The sequence below is a fragment of the Copadichromis virginalis genome, linkage group LG11, assembly GCF_057382275.1.
Source record: "Copadichromis virginalis isolate Kocher_CV1m ecotype Utaka linkage group LG11, C_Virginalis_male_GT1.1, whole genome shotgun sequence".
NCBI classification, from domain to species: Eukaryota; Metazoa; Chordata; class Actinopteri; order Cichliformes; family Cichlidae; genus Copadichromis; species Copadichromis virginalis.
The window spans coordinates 39,908,641-39,932,231 of NC_140628.1; the positions used below are offsets into that span (position 1 = coordinate 39,908,641).

The 23,591-nt window shown below is 45.2% G+C and overlaps 1 protein-coding gene across 1 annotated transcript in view; it reads left to right on the forward strand.

Annotated features, from left to right (window-relative positions):
* The first annotated feature begins 2,173 nt into the window (after window positions 1-2,173).
* The window catches only part of col6a4a (collagen, type VI, alpha 4a), a 65,376-nt gene continuing 43,958 nt past the window's right edge, over window positions 2,174-23,591 (forward strand). Inside the window, 3 exon segments of the mRNA XM_085472501.1 lie at window positions 2,174-2,213; window positions 8,972-9,043; window positions 22,052-22,149. Coding sequence (XP_085328627.1) covers window positions 22,074-22,149 — 76 coding nt within the window. The 5' untranslated portion in view covers window positions 2,174-2,213; window positions 8,972-9,043; window positions 22,052-22,073.

Below are 23,591 nucleotides of genomic sequence, written 5' to 3' on the forward strand. Positions count from 1 at the left end.
TTCATGAGTAATCATATAAGTTTTCACTGTTTCTTTTCCGTATGGGTGTTTTCATATTAATAATCTGTGCATGTAGTTACTGTTTTGTGTGTTTCAGTACTACAAACTGTTACATAGACACCAAATTAAATAATGTGAGGCTGCTAACGAGCAGAAGATGAACGTTCAAGCAGCAGTGCTGGAACCAACCCTGCGCTTCCTTCAATTTAGAAAATTAATTTAATTTTTGGTCTTCAGGGTTTAGCAGGACGGTCTGATGGTCTGATGTTGTTGATGTCACAGCTGCATGAGGTCAGTGTGTGCGCAGCGTGATTCACACGTTAGTCTGTGTGGGTTTTAAAGGCTGATGTGACCAACAACATGGCTGCTGTGAGGTCACTGTAACAGAGCGTCCACGTGTCAAAGTCTGGAGACAAAGCAGATGGTGGAGCGTGATGAGGACCCAGAGTGCAAACAGGGAGAACGTACAGTGTGAGGAAAACATGAAACAGCCCAAAAAGAGCGTATCTGTGGAGGACACAGATACGCTGACTAAGACTAAAGAAGACATCAACTCTAAATACTCGGGAGGCTGATGAGCAGAGAGCAGACACGAATCACCGAGCACGAGAGACTAAAGAACAGGAAGAAACAGACGGCGTCGTCTAACATACAAACAACAACAGGACACCAGGAACACAATCACAGTGTCAGGCCCGGATCTGTCACCCAGTATTTCCAGTTTATTTTGTTTAATGATTGTGTTATTATTTTATTGCGTCTAGTTATGTCTCTTCTATGTGTCCTTGTTTCCTGTATAAGTCTGTCTTGTCCTCTGTGCCCGTGTCCTCGTCCCTCTTATCTGCGTCTCTCCTTGTGTTCTGTGTCTCCCCGTCTGTCACGTCTGCTGTTCCTCGTTCGACATTTGTCAAGCTCGTCATGTCTTCGTCTCTTGTTGTTCCTGTTTGATTTTGAAGAGTCTGATGTTCCATGTTCAGTGTGTTTACTTCCTCTGTGGCGTTCAGGCTCATTTGTGTCAGCTGTGTTTGTCTCGCTACATGTCCCGTGAGTCTCGGCTCTTCATGTCTCAGGTTTTCTTCATGTTCCTGTTCAGGCTGTGTTCATGTCATAGCTTTAGTTTCTCCAGTTCACCTTGATTTAGTTTTTTGCTATCAGCCTAATAAACGGCTGGTTTTCTCTGTCCTGTGCCTGCTTTTGTGTCCACAAACACCCGAAACCCGTAACACACAGGCTAGACTACATGTAAGAGGATCTGAGAATGTAAACATAAGTAAAATCATCCATGAAGATCCGAACGAGAAATAAGAAAACACCAGTCAAAATACCACAATGCCAAATATAAAACTCAGTGTCAGCCTCTCTTTCGGGGCTCCAGGAAGTCCGAGCTCACGTTTCTGATACGATTTTATTTTTTAAATGTCATTGATCAGCCTTAATGCACATCCAGATGTGTACAAGCTGAAACATTCTGCCTTTGGGCCTCGGAGCGGCTGCGATGGAGGCAGATGTTTCACTTTAAGCTGCTTCACTGATGAGATTTCTCTTCTTGGATTTTTTTCTTGCAGGGAAGAAAAACCTTCCCCAGTGAACAAGTGCGCTCCACTTCTTCAGTAAGTCTTTTTGTTTCTCGAGCAGATGTTGGGAGTCGTCTCATTCTCGAGGTGGTGCGGTGAAGGTTATTAGCACCAGAAACTAGTTTCCTGTCATGGGAGCTCCAAGGAAAAGGCGGGGCCTGTACAGCATGCAGGGTCTGTTCCTCTGAAGAAGGCGGGACTTTCCTAGAGAAGCACATAATGAGCTGAGGGAATGAGGTGCGCTGATCAACCATGGAGTCAAAGCTGTAAGCACACAGTATGCTTGGTGTGGTTCTGAACATATGTACACATGTTATATCAGCACCCTCTGAAGAGCCCACCGGTGTGTCCTCTGAAGCAACACAGAGAAGCAACCAAGTATGTAGGCCATGTAAGAGCTCAAGGAAGAAAACAGGAAGCAGGTTTCCTGCAGAACAACATGTAAACTCCACAGACCAATCTGGTGTCTTTAGCTATAAATTACACTCACATGAGCAATCACTTCTCCCCCACTGCAGGCTGGTGGGAGGAGTGGAGACAGCAGCAAGGCGTTTCCTACAGAAAAAGTTACAGCTCCCTATATGGCTAACCACTCGTGTGCTGTATGTGTGGAGGGCACGGACGCAGAGCGGCACATCTGTAAGTGACTCGCAGCCTGTGCATGGGTAGGATGGCTGCAGCGATTTATCTGGGGGAAAGGAGCAGATAGTGATTGATTCAGAGGCTGATGTTCATGCAGCTTCTCTGTGCAGTTTTCATTGGTTCAGAAACTCCTCAGTTTTAACCTGTGAATTCATTTATTTCAGTTTGAACATGAATGTTGTGTCAGACAGTAGAAAGGTGACGCTTAGCTATGAATGTTTCCTGTAAAGGACGACAAGTGTGGGAAATGATTCATTCCTATTGCTGATTATTATTCATGCAAAGACTAACAGGAGCTGATGCATTTAAAGTGCTTTGTTTGCATTTCATCTGTGAGGTAAATGAGTCTATGGAGGCTTTTTAATGCACAGAATGTGCAAAGTTTTTTTTCCTGCAGCAGTTTTTGTGATGATTGTTTGATTTTTAGTCAGAGACAGTCGTTCAGATGTTTTACTTTGTGGTTCATCACTGAGACGCGATGAGGTGCAGTTTTTTATTGCTGGTTGGGTTTTGTGGTTTGTAGAGTCTTTGTTAGCCTCAGCCTGCGGTGCTGCAGTGTGACTGTGGCTTCATCTGAATACTGCTGACTCTGAAATGTCTCAAATGCTCTAACGTCCAAAATCTAAAGTGCTTTTTCATTTCAAGCAGAAACTGTTTGGCAAGGACATCAGTTTAGTTTTTATCACAATCAAACTCAGAGTCAACTTTTCAGCTGTTAGCTTTTACTGCATGAGAAAAGTTTGCTGGAGGCTCGGGTGGAGTCAGAGCCAGAATGCATGGACGATCAATACTTTCTGATTAGGGCTGGGTGTCCTCACCGATTTCTATCATCGAGTGTGAAAAACTCTGATCGTTTATCAGCACGTATCCATGTATAAGACAAAGCTGATGCTGTGAGGCTCCATCAGAGATGTGAGCATCACCGCAGACGTCTTTGTGTCAAAGTAACTGAGGATAAAACATGAAGCAGGTTCTCCTGTTCTGGCTTTTTATAGCAGAGAAGCTTCAAACTCTTCTGCAGTCGATCAAAGACTGAAGCAACCTGATGCTGCTGAAGTGAAGCAGAGTCACAGAGGTTCGATCACAGCTGAGCAATCATTGTGTTTCAGCCCCGACGGCTGTGGACGATCCACGCTCTGTGTTTCTGCTCTCATCTCCTGGTTGAGCTGATTCTGGAGTTTCTGATTAATTACATTTATATTTAAATCCAGGATTTAATGAATCGAGATCACTTTATTCAGACCAAAATCGATTTGAATCAGGAAATAGATTTTGTTTTTAAACACAACCTTATTTCTGATCGATTCCTCTGTTTCAAACATCCTGAACTTATCTTTGGGATGAAGACGCTAAAAACAGATTTCTGAGAAAACAACATTTGCACAAGTTTTATGAGATTTTTATTATTTAAAAGGACACAAAACACATCAGTTAAAATATTTAAACATGTTAAGATGTGACCGTCTGTTACAGACAGACACAAAATATAAAATGAAAACATTTCTTATCATTCTGTGAGGTGTTATTTCAGTTACCTTCATTTGGGTCCCCTGACGTGAGCTCATTTGAATATTGCCTACACCACCAAGATCGCACTTAAGTTTGTTTGGTTTTTAATTTATTGATGAAAGTTAGTGGGTCCTCCTCTCAGCCAGGAGTCATGAAATCCATCCCAGCATTAATCTGAGGATTAATCTGGGGTAGGAGACAAACACAAGTCACTGCCTTTGAGTAACATCGAGCTTAATGTCCACTGAAAAACACCAGAAACAGACAAAGTTCAGATAATCAAATAATAATCAAACAAATGTGTTGGAGAGGAAGTCAAACTGTTTTTAAGGATGAGGCTGAGGATGGCCGTGCGAGTCTCGCCGCGTGCCGAGGCTCTGCAGGCCCTCGCGAAGATGCAGACATTCATGGACGCTGTGGGATCTCAGAGCTCTAACTGCTGAGCTGTGAATGTAAAAGCTTCGAGTTGAAGCTGTGCTGTGTGGTTAATGTGTTCGTATCTGTAGACTAATATTTAAAACAGGACAAATGACGCTGATAAAAGCTGACATCTGTAAAACAAAGATTAGTTTCTCTGCAGGTTTGTGTCGTGTTTTTGTCACTGTTGAACTTCCATACTGTGAGCCCCCATCCTCTCCATCTGCAGCTCCTCTGGTTTCCATTTCAGTCTTTGGATGGCGCCTAAAAAGCTCTGCAGTTTCATCATATAAGAGCCTAAAATGTGTCTGCAGTGCGTCAGTGAGGTCCCCTCAGCTCCAGGAGAACATTCCAGAATCAGCACCGCTCTCCAGCATTTTCTCGATGCTCTCAGCCTCTTCTGAAAGATTTTATTTATGCAAGCATGCAAATTTGCATTAATAGGGGCGTGGCCTCTGAGTGACGTTTAAGAAAGCTTTTATTCTGAAAACTGAGGGTGGGGGTTTCCACTGTATTCCACTCGTCAGCTTATTAAAATCAGTTTATGACACTGATCTGACACACCACACCCACAACGATGGACACGCCCACACTGTCGACTGCAGCCATGTATGACCTGCTCATTTTATAGCTTAGATCCCCTCCTGTGAGCCATACGAGTGTGTGTGTGTGTGTGTGTGTGTGTGTGTGTGTGTGTGTGTGTGTGTGTGTGTGTGTGTGTGTGTGTGTGTGTGTGTGTGTGTGTATAGACTGTTGGGCCTTTTTTGGTCAGAGTTTACATTTCTAGGCAAGGCAAGGCAAGTTTATTTGTATAGCACAATTCAACAACAAGGTGATTCAAAGTGCTTTACAGAGACATTAGAAACAAGAACAAATAAAAAGCATGATTTAAAATTGATTAAAACAAGCAAATAAACTAACTAATTAACAAACAAACAAACAACAGTATATAAAATCAAAACAGATAAAATCAGAACAGATAAAATCAGAACAGATAAAATCAGAACAGATAAAATCAGAACAGTAGATAAAATCAGTAGTTAAATGTAAGTTTTGAAATTTAAGCTTAAAGTGTGGATTTGGTGCTTTATTCAAATGCAGCTGAGAACAGGTGAGTCTTCAACCTGGATTTAAATAAACTGAGTGTTTCAGCTGATCTGAGGCTTTCTGGGAGTTTGTTCCAGATATAAGGAGCATAAAAGCTGAATGCAGCTTCTCCGTGTCTGGTTCTGACTCTGGGAACTGATAAAAGACCGGATCCAGATGACCTGAGGGATCTGGATGGTTCATACTGGGTCAGGAGGTCACTGATGTATTTTGGTCCTAAACCATTCAGAGCTTTATAGGCCAGCATCAGAACTTTAAAGTCTATCCTCTGACGGACAGGCAGCCAGTGTAAAGACCTCAGAGCTGGACTGATGTGGTCCACTTTTTTGGTCTTAGTGAGGACTCGAGCAGCAGAGTTCTGAATGAGCTGTAGTTGTCTGACTGATTTTTTAGGTAGACCTGTAAAGATGCTGTTACAGTAATCAAGCCTACTAAAGATGAATGCATGGACTAGTTTTTCCAGGTCCTGTTGAGACATCAGATCTTTTATCCTTGAAATATTCTTGAGGTAAAGTCATTAGCAGGGAAAGTTTGTGAAGGCAGGGACCAATCAGATCATGAGATTAGAATCAGACCCCTCCTCCTGTGTGTGTGTGTGTGTGTGTGTGTGTGTGTGTGTGTGTGTGTGTGTGTGTGTGTGTGTGTGTGTGTCTGCTCTCGTCTCGGTGGGCTGTGATAAGCAGCACAAATTCAGAAATTCCTCCACAAACAGTGACGTAGCCTCTGCAGAACAATCCAATCTGAGCTGAACAGCTTGGGTTTAAGGACAGCTTTCCTCCCGTCGGACGACCTGTGTGGTCACTAGCAGTAGAAAGTGGAGGCTGTGGAGATGGTGTCTGTCACCTGAATCCAAACTGGAAGCTGGTTCCACAGAAGAGGGGCCTGAAAACCGAAGGCTCTGCCTCCCATTCTACTTTTAAATACTCTATTTTGAATTTAATATAATTATAAAATTTAACGTGATATGGTGATATTTACATTGATGCATGTGTTTGATAGTAAAACGAGACCTGTACGGGGAGCGGGCTGGGCCCGGGTCTGAACTGAGCTCCTGAGTGTTCTCGAAACTAAATCACTTTGTCAGCTGGTCATGATTCACGAATGCCTCCCACTGCATCATGTGACACGGTGTGAGGCACATTCACTGTCTCACTAAAGAAACACAATCATACTTGTACGTGTAATCATCCCACTTGGAGGGATTATGAAGTGGGAGTTTTCACCATAGTTGAATCTGTCCAACTTTCATTGTTTTATTCTGGGAAACATGAACCCAGCAGCCGCCGCCGCCAGGGTCTCATAATGCTTTAGTTTTGGCGCATGAACAGAAACCGTGAGCGAGTTTCTTACTGGAGGACATGGACCTTTGGAGTCTTTTTAACATCTGCTGATGTTCTGAGCTGAAACTTGTGCATCGGGCTCTGCTCTGTTATGATGGGAGGATGTGACTCTCGCTGGCTCAGTTTTTGCATCTGGCCTGTGTTATATTCACAGAGCATCAGCTGATGGCACGGACATACAGACATGTTGTGTTCTTTAATTTTCTGCTGCTTTAATAACCCTCCTGCCTTCTTGGGACCTTTTTGTGCCACTTACATGTGTTAAATAATTAGAATCTAAAAAAAGCTCCAGGTACAAACTCAGCGACAGTTCGAGAGGCACCGATGACAGTTTGTCCTGGAGCATACATCGAGATGCCAAATTAGGAAAGACCTCGTCGTCCCGGCAGTCGCCTGAGAGCAGATGAGCCGAGCAGGTGCGATGGAGGCTTTCGTGTACATGTTGAGTGTGTTTGGGGGAAGCGGAGACGTCCCTGCAGACACGCCACTCCTCCGCTCACATCTGATTTATTTTTTCCTGTTTATCTGCTCTCGGGCAGGACGCTGGCCTCGCAGCAGGAAGCTCCTTTGGTTTTGTGTATTTTCTGTGTACACATGTGAGACTGATGGATCAGCAGCAGCTTTGGAAGGTGAAGCAAAAACTGAAAAGTGGTTATGCAGTGCCCCGTCTGATGGATTCATCCTCACATGAATGGAAATCTCGTCAGTGCGCCATAATCTGTACTTTGATTCTAGGACTCAGCAGCTTTGCATGATTAGCTGTCCAAAATGAGCCTTCTTTATCTCACACTGGGCTACAGCTGTTCTCACCTTTCTTCTGATTGGCTGCCCCTGAAAAACAGAGGGCTTGAGGTGGGTGTGGCTTCTGTGCCATGAAAGCAGAATGCAAGCACTGAGCTCAGTGTTGGAAACAGTCATGTTTAACATGAAGGTCCACCAAAGAGACAAAGTGGACCTAGTGTGCTTTTCATGACTTCTTGTCATATACCAGCATCGGATGTGAGCTGGAACATCACACGGGAATATTTCTAACACCTTGAGTTATTTTCCAGTGTTAGAAGATCAGCACTGCTCAGTGTTAGCCTTTGTTAATCTTCAAAACTGACTGGGTTACTTTTAAACATATAACACTGTCAAAAATGTAAATTTAACACTCAACAGTGTTGTATTTAACACTCAGAGGAGTGGACCCATATAGACACTCTAGTGTTAATTTAACACTGGAGATTTTGCTGTGTAGCTTAATTCTCAAGCTGGGAGCGTCACACAAAAACAGGTTCCTGCTGATTAGTGTTCCGATTTTTACTCTGCAAAACCGGAGCTCCGCCTTCTTCGATGGTCTGTTAGCACAGTGACTTCACAGCAGCCATGTTATGGCCCCGCCCCTCCCCGAACCTGATTCTGTCGGAGGTTTCTTCCTGTTAAAAGGGAGTTTTTCCTTCCCACTGTCGCCAAAATGCTTGCTCATAGGGGGTCATATGATTGTTGGGTCAACCTCACAATATAAAGCAACTGTTGTTGTGATTTGAAACAGGATCCAGAGGTCCAGCTGCTACGTCTTCTCTGCTAATGTTTCATTAGCGCCCCTGCTGCAAACCACAGGAACACCTGTGAAGTCCTTTTGGTAAACCACTCTGCCCTAACCCTAAGTGTAACGGACTTCAGCTGCTCTACAGTTTCTGTGACTGTGCTGTTACTAGAACAACAGACATGTGACACTGTCTGTACTTTAAAATGACAGAGGAAAGGGTACTGGCACTTCAAATAAACCTCAGAGTCGACCACATCAAGACGAGGAAACCAAACGCTGTTTTGTTTTTGATTTGTTTGCCTTACAATCTGAACATTTGTAGCTTCCCACACATGTAAATTAGCAATGGTTTCCTTTGACAGAACATGAGGGAATACCTGCACTTCAAACGGGGCAGCTTTAATCCCAGAACAGAGCAACATCAGTCTGACACAGCATAAAAGGTGGTTTGCAGCTGTGCAGCAACTGTACGCAGGGGAAAGCAGCTTTGATGTAACATCCAGCAAAAATCTTTCAAACTGAATCCGACGAAATTCATCAGCTAATGACATCTGGAAACGAGATCAGCTGACCTCACAGCTTTGTCTGAAGTTACACGTTAGATGGCCCTTTGACCAAAGCGGAAACCAAATCTGAAGTCAAGCTGTTAACTGCATGATGGAAATGTGTTGTAGACACAGCTCTGCGTGCAGCTGCAGCGCCTCATTGAACAGATGTCTAAGCAAAACGAGGTTAATTAGATAAACCCAGAGTTCCTCCTGCGAGTGAGCGTTTGGCATGTCGAGGCAGCGCTACGGGTGAAGCTGCTGGTTGCTGATGCTGACTCTTCTTTGTTTGTTTTTGCGATCCAGGATCATCAGAGTCTCCTGACCACCCGTCATCCAGCTGAAGTGTCCTTGAGCCAAGCGCCGACTCTCTGCCAGGTAGTGATTTATGTTTAAAATCCTGCTTAAACGTTTAATAAAGAAGAAGAAAAGTCAGTTACCGAACTGTAAAAATTTAAAAAACTGAATATATTTTCTAATTTCTGGCTGTGGCTCAGGTGGCAGAGCGGGGCAGCCACTCGTCAGAAGGTCGGTGGTTTGATCCCAGGCTGCCTCCTGATACTATAGCGCTATACAAATACAGGCCATAGTCTCGTCACTTCTATCCTTGGCCATGAGTGTTCGTAAACATGTGACATCTGTTTGGTTTCTCCTTGCACCTCGCAGCTGATTCACTGCACACATACACTGACACCTGAAATAAGCTGTGAAACCTTCAGTGTTTAATTAACATTTCATCACAGATGCTCGAATCTTTGTTCTTCTTCTTTGGTGCTTTAATCTCGCCTCAGAGGGATTCACCTCCTCCACTGCTGCGGTGACGTTTGTTGGTTTGGGAGCTGATTGTGGAGTTTTATTGGTGGCTGAAGCTGATGTTGGGTCGTCTCTGATCCTCTGTGGTTTTCATCTGTTGCTGCTTAGTTTAAGTTGTGACAGGAAGTAATTACATAATTAGCTTTAGCTCCGGCTTTCTCCAGGATGTTACTGCAACAAATCCATAATGAGGAGTTTCCTGCAGATAACTATCGGTTTTAGTTCTGAGCCCTTCGAGTTTGCTGTTTGATTTTCTCTCACATTGGGAACATTGTGAGAGAAAATGCAAACAAACAAGTCAAAAGTGGTTTTCTCACATTAAAAAGTGCTGAAAAAGCTGCTCCAGTGTTCAAAAGGAAAACATAAAAAGCAACATGTCAGTGTTCATGTGGTCTTAGATTAGAACCAGGCCCGCGTGGTTCTGTGGACGGTCTTGCAGTCCTCCCCTGCAACAGAAATGTAATTTCTGGTGAAATGCCTGCGTTCGAGTAAAACACAAAAATCAAATGATACTTCAGCACTTTCATGTTTTTACTGCCTGGGACAAACACATGCATTTTAAATACTAACCATTCGCCCTGAAATCCGCTGCTATGGCACTGCATCAATATCCACACCAGCCGCCTGATTCACATCTTTGTCTTAGTGTTTACGTCTGAACTTAAAACGCACAAAGCAAAGTTGAAAACCAGCAGACGACTCTACAAACACGAACAGGTAGAAACGGAGGCTGCGTGCTCGTCGCTCAGGCTGCGGGCTCGTCGCTCAGGCTGCGTGCTCGTCGCTCAGGCTGCGGGCTCGGGTCGGCGTGCGCTCAGCTCTAACACCAGTCTGGGTTCTTGGCTAGCTTAGCGTTAGCATGCTGTCTGTGCAGACACTTGCAAAGACCAAAGCTGTGTTAGCAGCTTCTGTCCAATTTTACTGTCACACTCTTGTCCTGTTGTGCAATAAAAATAAAAGTAACGTCCACATCTCCGCTCTTCAAAAGCTGTATTGCTGTAGTGCTCCATTGTCTGCCTTCCAGTCGATTGCACAGGAAGAAAAATGTCACGGTGCGACCCAGTACCAAGACATTTTAGTTTTATTTTGTTGATTATTGTATTTTTTCTCCATGTTTCCTGTTTTATTTTGAAGGAGTCTTGTGTTCTTTGTTCAATGTATTTAGTTTCACTTCCCCTGTCCTGTCATTAGGTTCATGTCAGTTTCCTGTTACTAACATAATCACTTCCTGGTTTTGAACCACCTTCAGCACAGAGACTGAATCAGCCCAGACTCCTGCTGCTGTCTCTGGCTGCACCGACCTGATGTTTGAACCAGTTTATGTCCTCGGTGCATTAACAATACTCCGTAATTTATGTTGTTTGTTTTCAGTGGCGACTACCGATATCAGATTTTAGCCCCGGTGAGAATTCTGCGAAACCACAAATATTTTTAAGTAACAGAGCTTTGGTTGGTTTCCTAACTCTGAACAAAAACATGCTGAGGGATTTTAGTTTTATGGAGTTCTCCTCTTTGGACCCTCACTGCCCTCTTTTCGGGCTCCATTAACATTCGTTCAGCTTTAGAGGCACTTTCAGTAAATTAAGCTAATGCGAGACGCCTCGTCAGAGCTGCCAGACACGAGGGGGGGATTTTTTTTATGATTATAACTCTGTGGGTAACACCAGTCTGCTGGTTAGCTAACGTGTGCTTACAATGCTTTCTTTGTGTTTGTATCACTGTTACAGCTGTGCATATTTTTATTTTCACATCTCCAAACTCTCAAATAAGAGGAGAAACATGCATAAAACGAATCCCAGGCGTTTGGGCTCTGAATATTCAGTTTTAAATCTGACCACACCTCGTCGCAGATGTCAGCTGGTCAGGGTAGAGTAGGTGGTCAAGTCTCTGGGCCACCTGCAAGGTGATGAGCCCACTAGGAATAGCCAGGCCTCGCCAGCTTTCAGAACAGAAGAAAAGGCTCGGATGAGGTGAAACAGTCGGGTTTCCTTCAGTTCAGAGTTTAAGATTCAGACACGAAGGACTGAGAGGCTGCAGGAAGAGCCGGAGAAAGGTCATTTGTGAGCAGAGATGGGCAGTAACGTGTTACTGTAATCCGATTACTTTTTTTGACTAACGAGTAAAGTAAGGGATTACTATTGCAAAAACAGTAATTAGATTACCGTTACTTTCCCGTAGGAACGCTGCGTTACTGCGTTACTAAAACCGTGATTTTTTGCGAGAATGTCTCACGACAGTGACGTAAGCGAGTGCGACGTTCGTGACAACAGCTGTGTGCAGATCAACAATGGATCATATATCGAGTGCAGAGAGAGTATGAGCGTGCAGCGTTTAAAGCGTGGAAGTACTGACCTTACTTTGAGTTTGATTCCATAAAAAGTGACAAAAACATTAGTGTCCGCTGTGCGTGGGAAGAAAACTTCTTTTTACAGCGAAAAAACCCCTAAACTTCCAACAAGCAGCGAGTAGCTACGACGTAATGGGAAACTCACAGAGAAACTCGCGGATTCTTCCACTGACCGCGGCACACCTGCACCAGGGTAAACCTCCGCCTACCCCACTCCTGCTTTACAGGTGAAAATAGAGCAACAGGACCGCTGAGTCTTTGACTTTATTTATTTTAGTAGTAGTATTTATTTATTGTCATTGTCAAGAACAATGAAATTGCGTTTGGGGCTTCCATACAACCCAAAAAAAAGAAGAAAATAATAAATACCCCTTAAAACCCAAGTGTACATATTTAACCCAGTGTGACTCCAATGCAATAAGACAATCCTTAGCAATAATGTTCGTAGAAATTCAGACAAAGACCTGAGAAACATGACAAAATACAACAATGCAACCCATTCAATATTATTGTACTGTGAGATATGATATCAGATATGATAGTTATCTATTTAAGAAAGGGGGGGGGGCAGGAGGGGGAAGAGAATAAAGATATGATGCACCAATGCAGACCAGTTCATTGCTATTAAGAAGTTGGATATGGTTATTGTCCGTGAGAGGGGGGCAGAGAGTTCAGGAGCCTCACAGCCTGTGGATACAGGCTGTTGGCCAGTCTGGATGTTCTGGCCTGTATAGACCTGTACCTTCTCCCTGAGGGCAGCAGATGGAAAAGGTGGTGCGCAGGGTGATGTTGGTCCCGCAGGATACTGTGCACCCTCCTCAGACAGCGAGTGGGGAAGATATTACTGATCTCTGGCAGACTTGTTCCAATAATTCTGCCAGCTTCTTTCACCACCCGCTGGAGTGCTTGCTGATCGGCCTTGGTGCAGCTGGGGAACCACACTAGAAATCCATACGTCAGAACGCTGCTGATGGCACAGTTGTAGAAGTTCAACATCAGAGATCTGGGAATGTGTGCGCTCCGCAGTCTCCTCAGGTAGTAGAGGCGCTGTTGGGCCTTCCGTACAACTGAGGTGATATGGTTGCCCCAGGACAGGTCCTTGGTCACAGTTACCCCCAAGAATTTAAAACTGCTCACCCTCTCCACCGCCTCACTGCCGATGAAGAGAGGCAGATGGTTGTTATGACCCCTCTTCCGGAAATCTACAATGATCTCCTTGGTCTTTTTGGTGTTTAAGACCAAGTTATTGTCGTGGCACCATGACTCTAGTTGTTGCACCTCTGTCCTATAGTTTGTCTCATCATTGTTGGATATAAGTCCGAGCACTGTGGTGTCATCTGCAAACTTAACAATGAGATTGGACGCGCAGGAGGAAATACAGTCATGGGTGAAGAGAGTGTATAGCAGAGGGCTCAGGACACACCCCTGAGGGGCACCGGTGTTGACCACAAGGGTGGAAGAGGTGTTCTTACCCACTCTGACACTCTGTCTACGGTTAGTGAGGAAGTCCACAGTCCAGTTGCACAGAGAGGAGTTAAGTCCCACTTGGTGGAGTTTGGGACGGAGTTTGTATGGCCGGATGGTATTAAAAGCCGAGCTGTAGTCTACAAAGAGGAGCCGTGCATAGGTGTTCCTGTGTTCCAAGTGCTTCAGTAATGTGTGCAGCACTGTGGCGATCGCATCCTCGGTTGACCGGTTCTCCCTGTATGCAAACTGGTGCGAGTCCAGGGATGGTGGACTGTGTTTTACTTGCATCTATTTGAAAGACTGAGTGTAAACACAAAAAATATTTTATTTTATGTGCTGGAATGTGCAGAAAATAGGTTTAAATGTTAAACTAATTTCTTCCAGTCAGAGAATGTTGCAGATAATTTAATGTTTGCTTGATGCATAAAGTTAAAAGATTAAAACGAATAAAACAAGTTTTAAAAAGAGACTTTTCCATTTGATTACATTTTGTATGATTATGTAGAAAAAGTAGAATTGGGCTGAAAGATCTATCACTTTATCACCTATTCAGGTTGTAAATCGTGTTTTTAAAAAGTAACTAAGTAACTAATTACTTTTGAAAATAAGTAATCAGTAAAGTAACGGGATTACTTTTTGCGGAAGTAATCAATAATTAGTTACTGATTACTTTTTTCAATTAACTTGACCAACACTGTTTGTGAGTCAGAGCCACTTTAGTAAAAGCAGAGAGCTGACATGAGCTGACGAGGCGAATGAATAACAAATGCATGGCGCGTTTTTCTCCTCGGCTCTTTTTGAAGTGGTGAAATTTTCCCTTATAATTAAAATCTGATTTAGCAAACTGGTGCATCTGAGTTTGTACTTTAAAAACATCCTGAAGTTAACTGGTTGGATCCAGTTTGACGGACTGGTAAGAGAAATTGGCACAGATCTCAGATCTGCATTTCCAGTGAAAAGCAACAGAAGGGCTGGATTTGCTCTCATTGGTCAGAATAACCAGCCCCTGGAGTTTGTAGCCATGGAAACGCCGGCTTTCCCTGCGTGAACAAACACGCTGACAGGTTTCCATGCTGAGTGAAGAACCTGAACAAGGACTGAAACCAGATATGACAGATCTGTGCGACCCGGGAATCTAAACCTCTAATAACTGATGTAAACGTCAGTGGTAGAGATAAGATGAGCGGGCAGGGATTTGCATTTCAGATTGTTAAAAGAAAAAGATGTTGTGTCACACTGAAAATTGTTCCTTGGAACAGAAAAAAGACTCTTTGCTTTCCAACCAAACTTTGACTTTTTTAAATGTCTCAGAGTGTCGCCTGTCTGACCAGTTTAGCCTGACCAGTTTAGCCTGACCAGTTTAGCCTCCTCTATCAGAGTTAGAACAAGCACAAAATGATGAACGGTGGACTCGAAGGCTCGCACACTCGCATAGTTTTGAAGACGTTTCTTGGTCGGACCTGCCTGAAGTAATTTTTCTCACCACATGAGTTCAGAGAAAAACTGCAACGATTTCTTGGAAGTCCATATTTTTCTCGATTGTGCCTGTAAGTGTGTTAACGAGCTGCTGAGTGGCTGAAACATCTGGATCGTTTCACAGGTCTCCAAAGTCCTGAACAAATCTGTCACATCCATCTTTTAGCTGCCTCGGTGTTTCATTGTTCTATTCAAAGAGTGGGTTTAAAAACTGAGATGAGCCGGTGCAGTTTTCCATCATCAGTGCTTTTCCTCGAACCTCACAGAGTAGACGCATAAAGATTCGTCTGCTGGTGCTGAAGGTTTAAACTCCCATCAGCTGCTGAAAGCAGAGCTGAGGCTGCTTTCTGTCAGAGTTGCTCCAAACTTTGGTTTCTATACATCAGAATAACAAATTCCTGGGTTTAGATTATCCAGAGCACAAACATCTGGCTTTCAAACACTTCTTCAATCAGGGAGGGAAGTGCATCATCCCCCCACGGGCGCCCTGTGTGTTTGACAGAGACTTTACATCATGCAGCAGAGCTTCAAGCTGTGCATTCTTCACTCTAAACATTAAAACTGCAGTGACTCAGACTGTGCACGTTTTTCTTTTTGAAAGTTTATGTCTTCTTCACGTAAACTTTCACGTCTTCTTCTCAGCCCACCCACCTGCTGGTTGGTGCAAATGTTCCCTGATGGAGACGTGCTTAAAAAAACCACATCAGATCATTGAACAGCCAAAAGTATGTGGACATCCTGTCTATGCTCCAGCTGTTCTCCTGCTCTGACGGCGTCTGCAAGGATTTCTTCCCACCAGCTTCACGTGTCTGACATCATTGAGTCCACTGATAATTTTCTTGGTTGCACTTTTACTTTGGAGGGCTGCTCAGGTATTGACCACCCAAGGATTAGTGACTCATTCTAGCCATTTTTCATTTTTATTCTTCTGTAAGAACATCACTGTTTGATTTACTACTGGTCCATCCCTTGGCTCTTACTTTGAAACTTCAGTCACTGCTTCCTGTTTCCCCACTGGCTCCCTTGGTGCTGTTCTGGTGCTCCTCAGCATCATTTCCTCTGGTAATTTCTCCTTCCACCTCCGCCATGTTGGCCTGCAGTTGGTGCTGCTCTGAAAGCGCTGTAGTTTAAGAATATAATCCACCCACTGTTATCATCTTCAGTGCCCTGTACCAACACAGAGCAGAGCAGCTATCTGAACGCTGTTCCAACAGAGGTCGATCATCTTGTTAATAATTTCACCTCCTCACTACATACGACTCTGGATACTGTAGCTCCTGTGAAAACTAAGGTCTCTAATCAGAAGTACCTGACTCCGTGGTATAATTCTCAAACACGTAGCCTAAAGCAGATGACTCGTAATCTGGAGAGGAAATGGCGTGTCACAAATCTAGAGGATCATCATTTAGCCTGGAGAAATAGTTTGCTGCTTTATAAGAAAGCCCTCCACAGAGCCAGAACATCTTACTATTCATCACTGATTGAAGTAAATAAGAACAACCCCAGGTTTCTCTTCAGCTCTGTAGCCAGGCTGACAAACAGTCAGAGCTCTGTTGAGCCAACCATCCCTTTAACGTTAACTAGTAATGACTTCATGAACTTCACAAATAAAATTTTAATCATTAGAGAAAAAATTACCAGTAATCATCCCACAGATGTAATATTATCTACAGCTACTCTTAGTACCATTGATGTTAAGTTAGACTCTTTTTCTCTAATTGATCTTTCTGAGTTAACTTCAATAATTACTTCCTCCAAACCATCAACGTGTCTTTTAGACCCCATTCCTACAAAACTGCTCAAAGAAGTCCTGCCATTAATTAATGCTTCGATCTTAAATATGATCAACCTATCTCTAATGATCAGCTATGTACCACAGGCCTTCAAGCTGGCAAACATGTCACCTGAACACAGACTCTCAGATCTGATGAGCTGGATCATCAGAGCAGGAGAATCTTAAGGCTGAAGTGAGACAGTCGTCTCTGTTCAGACATGTGCTCTCAAGATGTGGATCTGTGGAGGTCGCTAATCTCCTCCAGGGTCAGTCCTAATTGCTGCTCGGTCTTTGCCTCTTCGTGCATCCTGGCAGCTGAAAACAAACAGTGATCATTAAATTGTGTTTGTGAATTTTTAACCATGCGTTGTTGTTGATGATGGTTGCTGTTAGACCCTCGCTTAACGATGTTAGTAGTGCTGGGAAACTCAGCCAAGTATTCCGAGCAGCCAGACTGCTTCCAGCTGGACAGGTAATCCCTGTCTGAGACCCGAAACAGTCCCGAGTCCACCTCTGCTCCTGGCGAGCGCGATGGCTGCTGGAGCCAGGAGGCGATTTAGGTTCAGTGTTGGTGGCAGGCTTCATGTTAGACATTAACTGACGGACATTTGAGCCTCATTATTTTCTTGTCTTCAGCTCTTTCTGCTCAGTGCATGTAATGTTACGCTCCATTTAGACGCTGGACCGCTCCCTGCAGAGGCATCGCAGGAGCAACAACAACAGCAGAGAAAGGGGGCAAGCCCAGTGACTGTGGTGCAGAGAAAGACTCCTAGCAGTGACACTCTGTGCAGCGATCTTCAGGATTGAAGCTCATATATGAATGAAAGATGGCCGAACTTCAGTGGTCACTTCACGTGGATAACCACCAATAATTCAGCTCCAGAGCTCCAGAGCAAGCGTGACGTCCAGTCTCACTTTACCTGCACGCATGTAGCTGTCGGGCCTCTCCTTTCTCCTTTTTCATTCATCGCTAAAAGACGGCTGATGAGTGTCTGATGTCCGTGACATCAGGAAACTCCACAGGAGTCACAAAGTCTTTGACCTCTATAGATTTGGAGCTATTAACGCTGTGTGAGATGCACATTTATGATGTGATTAATACAGAGCTGTTTTTGTCAGACGCCTCCTCCTCAGGACACGCAGGGACACGCTGACATCGCAGAGTCGGCTTTTGGAGGTTGGCATAAATCAAAAGTTCAGCCACTGCTCAGATCGATTTGCTCAGTCCAGGATTTCACTTTCAAGTACCAGGCTGAGCTTTTGCCCCATCACAGCAGTAACCCCGCTCATCCACAGGGATGCGAGGCTGATGCTTGGAGGTGTTTCCATTGGACGTCCAGAGGATGAGAACGGGCTCAGCAGCAACACCTGGAGAAACGAGCAGCACATTGAGTCAGACGGAGGCTGGAAAGAAGAGGTTGGGGTGGGCGTGGGTTCCAGAGCGTCCTGCAGACGCACAGCGACAGTGAGCAGGTTAAAGCAGGTAAACAGTTCACTCGTATGTGGGGCGGACCATCGAAGAGGGGGGACTTGGCTGCTGGATTCAGGGTTTGAACTGAGCCGTCAGCTCATGTGGGCTGGCACGAGACCTCTGTGGTCAGATGGCATTTCTTAGTTTCAGCCTCTCCAGACAGCCGCGGCGAGAGGGGGGGCTCGCTCAACACGAGTCCAGTCTCAGCTCCTCTTTGACCTCCACAGCTGAGGCTTTGAATGCGGGATTGTTGTTCGGACACAGATTCATGTTAGAAACGCTCCAGCTTCATGCAGCTGTCCACGATGCAGCGTTCTCCTAAACGCTGCTCGGAGGGCACAAACTGTCCTCAGCGCGCCTGCAGAGCGTCAGCTCTATAATGTCCTCATCAGCGAGGAGAACCTCCTGCATGTGTGACACCAGTTTGAACTAGAAAGCATGAGGCCCTTCATTCTTTAACATCAAACATCTACGGTCCATAGAGCCAACAGGAAAGAGCCACTCACGCTCCGAGTAAATACAGTTGGAGGTCCGTGTAACTAGAGCTGGACCTCGCTTCAATCAGCCTGTCACTGGAGCGCTGATGACCTCCACATGCCTCGCATTAGAATAACCCTCCCCCAAATCCGCCTCCACTCACAGGGCCAAGAGCATTTGGCCCGTGATTAAACACAGCTCTGAAATACGCTCGTGGGCGAACACATGTTCATACATGTAGACGGAGAGAGGGAGGCGTGAGCGTCCAATAAATGAAGCCCACACAGATCCAGAGCTGCTTTTGCTGCCTGGAGGACGAAGCAGATTTATCTGCAGCACCTTGGAAAAGAATCGAGACGAGTTTGAAATCTTTATTAGCTGCAATCAGCTGGTGAAATTCACTGGAAGTGTGTGGCAGCAGGAGACGGGAGGAAACCATGACTCAGGACAGATCACTAACATATTAAACTCTTTATTCATCGGGAACTAAAAGCCAGTAAAACCTTCTGGTTTGTAGTAGCCACGCCCAAATCCTCACTCGAGCACCATCCAGGACGCACGTTAGTCAGATACGTTATTTTGGTTTCACGGCTCACCTGCACGTCGTGCACGATTGTGTCGCCGTGTGAACAATTCGTCCAAGACGATGGTCCTCTGTCAGTAAACAACGTTCTTCGTTCTCACTGCTGTTCGTGAATCATGCGAGGACGTGCACGCCGCCCACGCCTCTGATAGAGATCTAACAGGTCCGTCCCTGCTGGGACAGGCAGGAGAAGATGGACGGCTGTGCAGCGGTAACAGCAAACACCCGAAGCTAACGAGGCTCATTAATCCCACAACTCTGATTAAAGTGCATCAGAGCGGCTCACCTGTGTGTGGATGACCGTCCTCTCGTCGCCTCGGTGAACCCAGCCCGTTCTGCTTTGGAGAACCTCTCGGGCTCCTCCAGATGTGATGACCTTCTGGCGTGGACCTCGGTCTTCAGGTCAGCCCACAGTCAGACCGGACAGTAGCGCTCGCTTTGGTCTTCTGGAGGTCGTTCGTTGCAGTATCACAGTGTAATCCTGCCACTGCTTCCCTGTGGGACATGAACCTTTCTCCGGGTCGTCCTCGGCACACTGCAGTCTGACTTGAAGGTGTCTCTTCTGCAGAAGTTTTTGGCATCCGTTCCTCTGCAGGGTTCTAGCGATCGTCTCCTTTGAGACTAAGATTCTCATCTGGGCTGACCCGTTCGCTCGCTTCTTCTCGGCTCTTTAGACTCATCGATTTTTCATCGTCATACATCCACCTCCTGCTGTGTGAGCATCACCAGATCTTTGTCTCAACGCCGGATCTGATTTCTTTTGTTTTTGTCCTGATGTTCTCTCAGTGACAGCTCCAACCTGTTTCGTACTGTGCCTCAGTTTGAACTTTGTTCACAGCAGTGCTTCGTGCTGTGAGTCACTTAATAAAACTGATCCTGGTGATTTTATAATTCTGTGCAAATAGAAAAAGTTTGTTTGAAATGCTTTGCAGAAAAAAAGCACAAATGCAAACAACGTGTTGACAGCTTCTTAAACTGTTGACATGTGGATTCTGTCATCTGTGCTTTATGGTCTGATTTGCATGTAAAATTTCTGAATGTGTTTGGTTAGCATGTGGCTAAATGCATGCTAACCATGACCCAAACCTGCAACACCAGTCCGCTCCTCTCATCGTTCACTCCTCAGTGTTTGTCCTGCTCTTCTAATGATGGTAACTGAACACGGACAGATTAAATACTGATGTTGTTTTGTTGTGAGGTGATCTGAGCAGGAGTTCAGGGAGGACAGAGTTTGAAATGAGGAAGTAAACAGAGAGCAGAGACTTTATGGAGGCGGGCGTGAGACAAGAAAGTAGAGAGGCAGTAAAAACCAGCAGGGAGCTCCTCTGCATCTGAAGCACCATCGTCCAGAGAACATTTAAAATATTCTCTCATTCATCCGGCCTGTGATGTGGCCAGACACTGTCTGCTGCCTACAGATCTCAGGAAATGGCGCCGTGAGGCCGTGAGGAGAGCCAGATGATGCTCTGAAGTCTTCTGGCTGCAAACACCAGAAAGAGTCTGACTCATCTGGCTGCTGAGGCTGTGGAGCTGCACGTGGAGATATCGCGTTTGGCCCAACGACAGCAGAAACCAGCCGAGGATGTCTGAGGGTTTAGCCTGTTTTACACACACTGTATATAAAAGATGGACATAGCCACTGGTTGGTGTGGTGCTGACGGTGGATACGAGTAAGTGAAGGACACAGAAGCATTTCATTAACCTTAGAGCGTACCCCTCGATCATCTCGCTCGTCCTTTCTGCTCTAACGGGATTCGTTTCCAGAATTATCCTCATGGTTTTAATTACATCCGACCTGAAACCAGCGACTGAGACCTCATAGTTCCCTGAGCTGTCACACCAGAAACACTTCAATACAGGAGTCGCCCCCTGCTGGACATTAGAAAGAACCCAGCTTTAACCCGCTAACAGGCTTCCCGCCTGGATGCTACGGATGCTGCTCCATCTGGATTCACAAAATGCTTTTGACTAAATTACAATTTCCTGATTCCTGCTGGCTCCTCCCCTGCCGTCTCCACGGCAACGCTGATGTTATTCAAACTGAGCGTCACATCTTATTTCCTGTCAGTGCGCTCACACACGCCGAGTTTTAATAGTTTCCCCGTGTCTGACACTGGTTTACAGACGTCGCACAGACGTGATTGGTGACCTCGTAGCTGTCGCTCGATGATTTGTAGCTTTTATTGCGGTGCTGCGGTTCTGGTTTCACAGCACCCCGAGGAGATGAGTTCATGGCTGCGAGCAGGAATGTGTCGTTTCAATAATTATACTGAAACTTTCAACATCAGTGGGCGAGACACGCTGAGCGAACTATTTCAGCTTGATTAAAAACTGACCAATCAGGACGCTCCATCATCATCATTATGAGCTACATCTCACGTCTCAGCTCAGAAGCGGGGCTGGAAGTGATTTACTTTACTGGATGCAGGAATTTTTGGATGGCTTCTTTACTGTTACAAGATTGGGAAACATCAGATGATTCCTGTCATATCTTGACATGCAAATCCATATTTCCTGTGTGTGTGTGGAGGGAGGGTTCATCCTTGGCTGCAGATGCAGACTGTGGACCGTTCTCCTGATGCATGCTAGTTTTTATTTTCATGCCTTACGAACACTGTGTGCATTAATAAACAACATGTCGTCCATTCATGTTCATTCATGAACAATTTATTAGACGAATCCTTCAAACCTTTATTTAAAAAATTAAAGTTACACATAATTGTCCAATAATTTAACCTGGACGATTGTAAGTATCTTAACTGGGGCTGAAATATCCCATAATTATCATAAATATTGTTCCTCCCCTCGTGTCTCTGCTGTGTTTCTGTCTCTGTTATATAACGAAATCCTGTTTTGGCACAAAAAGCTTCCGCAAACATCTACTCAGCCTCACGTTCCTCGTGGAGCAGATGTTTGGAGCAGCTCCCGCTGTGATGGAGCTGCTTCCAGATGTGAAACAGACTCTGTTTCTGTCGCAGGTACAGAGAAACCCGATCCAGCATGGAGTGGAGGCGGGCTGCTCTGGTCGGCCTCATCATGGCGGCGTGTTTCTGCAGCAGCGGCGCTCAGACAACAGGTGGGTGTGATTATGCAGCTTATGGCTCCACTTCCTGCGTCCTGGTGAAAGTATGACATCAGTGGAAGCTGTTTATACCATCCATACACTGACACACACACACACACACACACACAGGTAAGTTTTGAAGTTCACACACGGAGCACTAACCCTGCACAGGAATGTGTTTGCAGCTGAGCACGTGCACACGCACAATTAACAAGCTCACAAACGCACAAACACAAAGCTTCGACGGGTGTCTGGCTGCATAAAACATTTTCCTTCTTAGGTCTCAGGCTCCAGATTAAAACTTCCTCCACTGATCCTGTCGTTCCAGCATCGCTGCCACACAGAAACATTTAGTATCTGTTTAACCACAAATTACTTCTCCAACATTATGTAGAGCTGGACGTTTAGGTGCAGTCCATGGTCACTGTCAGTAATTAAACTAATACATAAGTTATCCCTGAAAAATGTAGCATTAACTTGTGGATGATGACTGGAAATAAAAAAGCAGATTGAAGTTAGCAGCGTGTAGCCAGGAAATGTGATTCGTCAGCAGTGCTGAGACGTCTGCAAAAGGGATGAAGTCCACTAGAAGACAGAATACATGTGTGTGAATGAGAGGGGGGCAGGTGAACATGCAGGAGCAGAAATGGTGAAGGTTTAACATCCACAGGACAGAGTGCAGGCAGGGTGGAGCGGGTGGAGGCAAATGTGACTGAAGGATAGCAGCAAGAGTGAAAGGGAAGGTTCAAGGATGGAGGTGAGACTTGGGACAGTGGAGCTGAGCTGAAGGTGTTCAGTGAGCAGGATGGAGGGAGGGTGGAGAATGAAGATGCAGCTGCAGGCAGGAGAAGAGGAAGACGCTGGGATAGGTTGAGGTGGGTGCAGATGATCCACCGTGAGCAGCAGAGAGAAGGAAGGCCCGGTGCGTGGCTCTGATTGGCTCCTCGGGGTGTGTCCCATTCTTCTCCACACGCCCGTTTTACCATAATCAAGCTGCTGATGAGGGAGCAGTTTTCTGGGTTTGAAAAGTTGTCCAGCAGCTGTACTTTAAAAAGGACCTCTGTAAAAATAGATCTGACTCGCTCTTATTCACCAACAGTATCTATTAAAAATGGGTGAACCTGACCTGTAGTGCTGTCATTGGGCCTTTGCTGTATTACAACTGGAGCACGCTCACGTTGAACGTGTTCAAGGTGTTTCTGAGACGGCCCCGAATTATTAGGGTTAGTGTGGAAATGTTTTTGCAACCAGGCACATGAATGAGATGCGAGGGTTAAAGGTCGGGGTTTCGTTAGCAGTCAGGTCACTGCTAACGAAAGCAAAGCTTTCTGAAGGCAATGAACACCAGCTGTAAGCCACACGCCGCTTTTTCTCATTTTCCTCACGCTTTTCCACCCTGAAGGTGAGTGCTGTCAGCAAGCATCCCTGCTCCAGTCCAGAGGCTTTTCACGAGC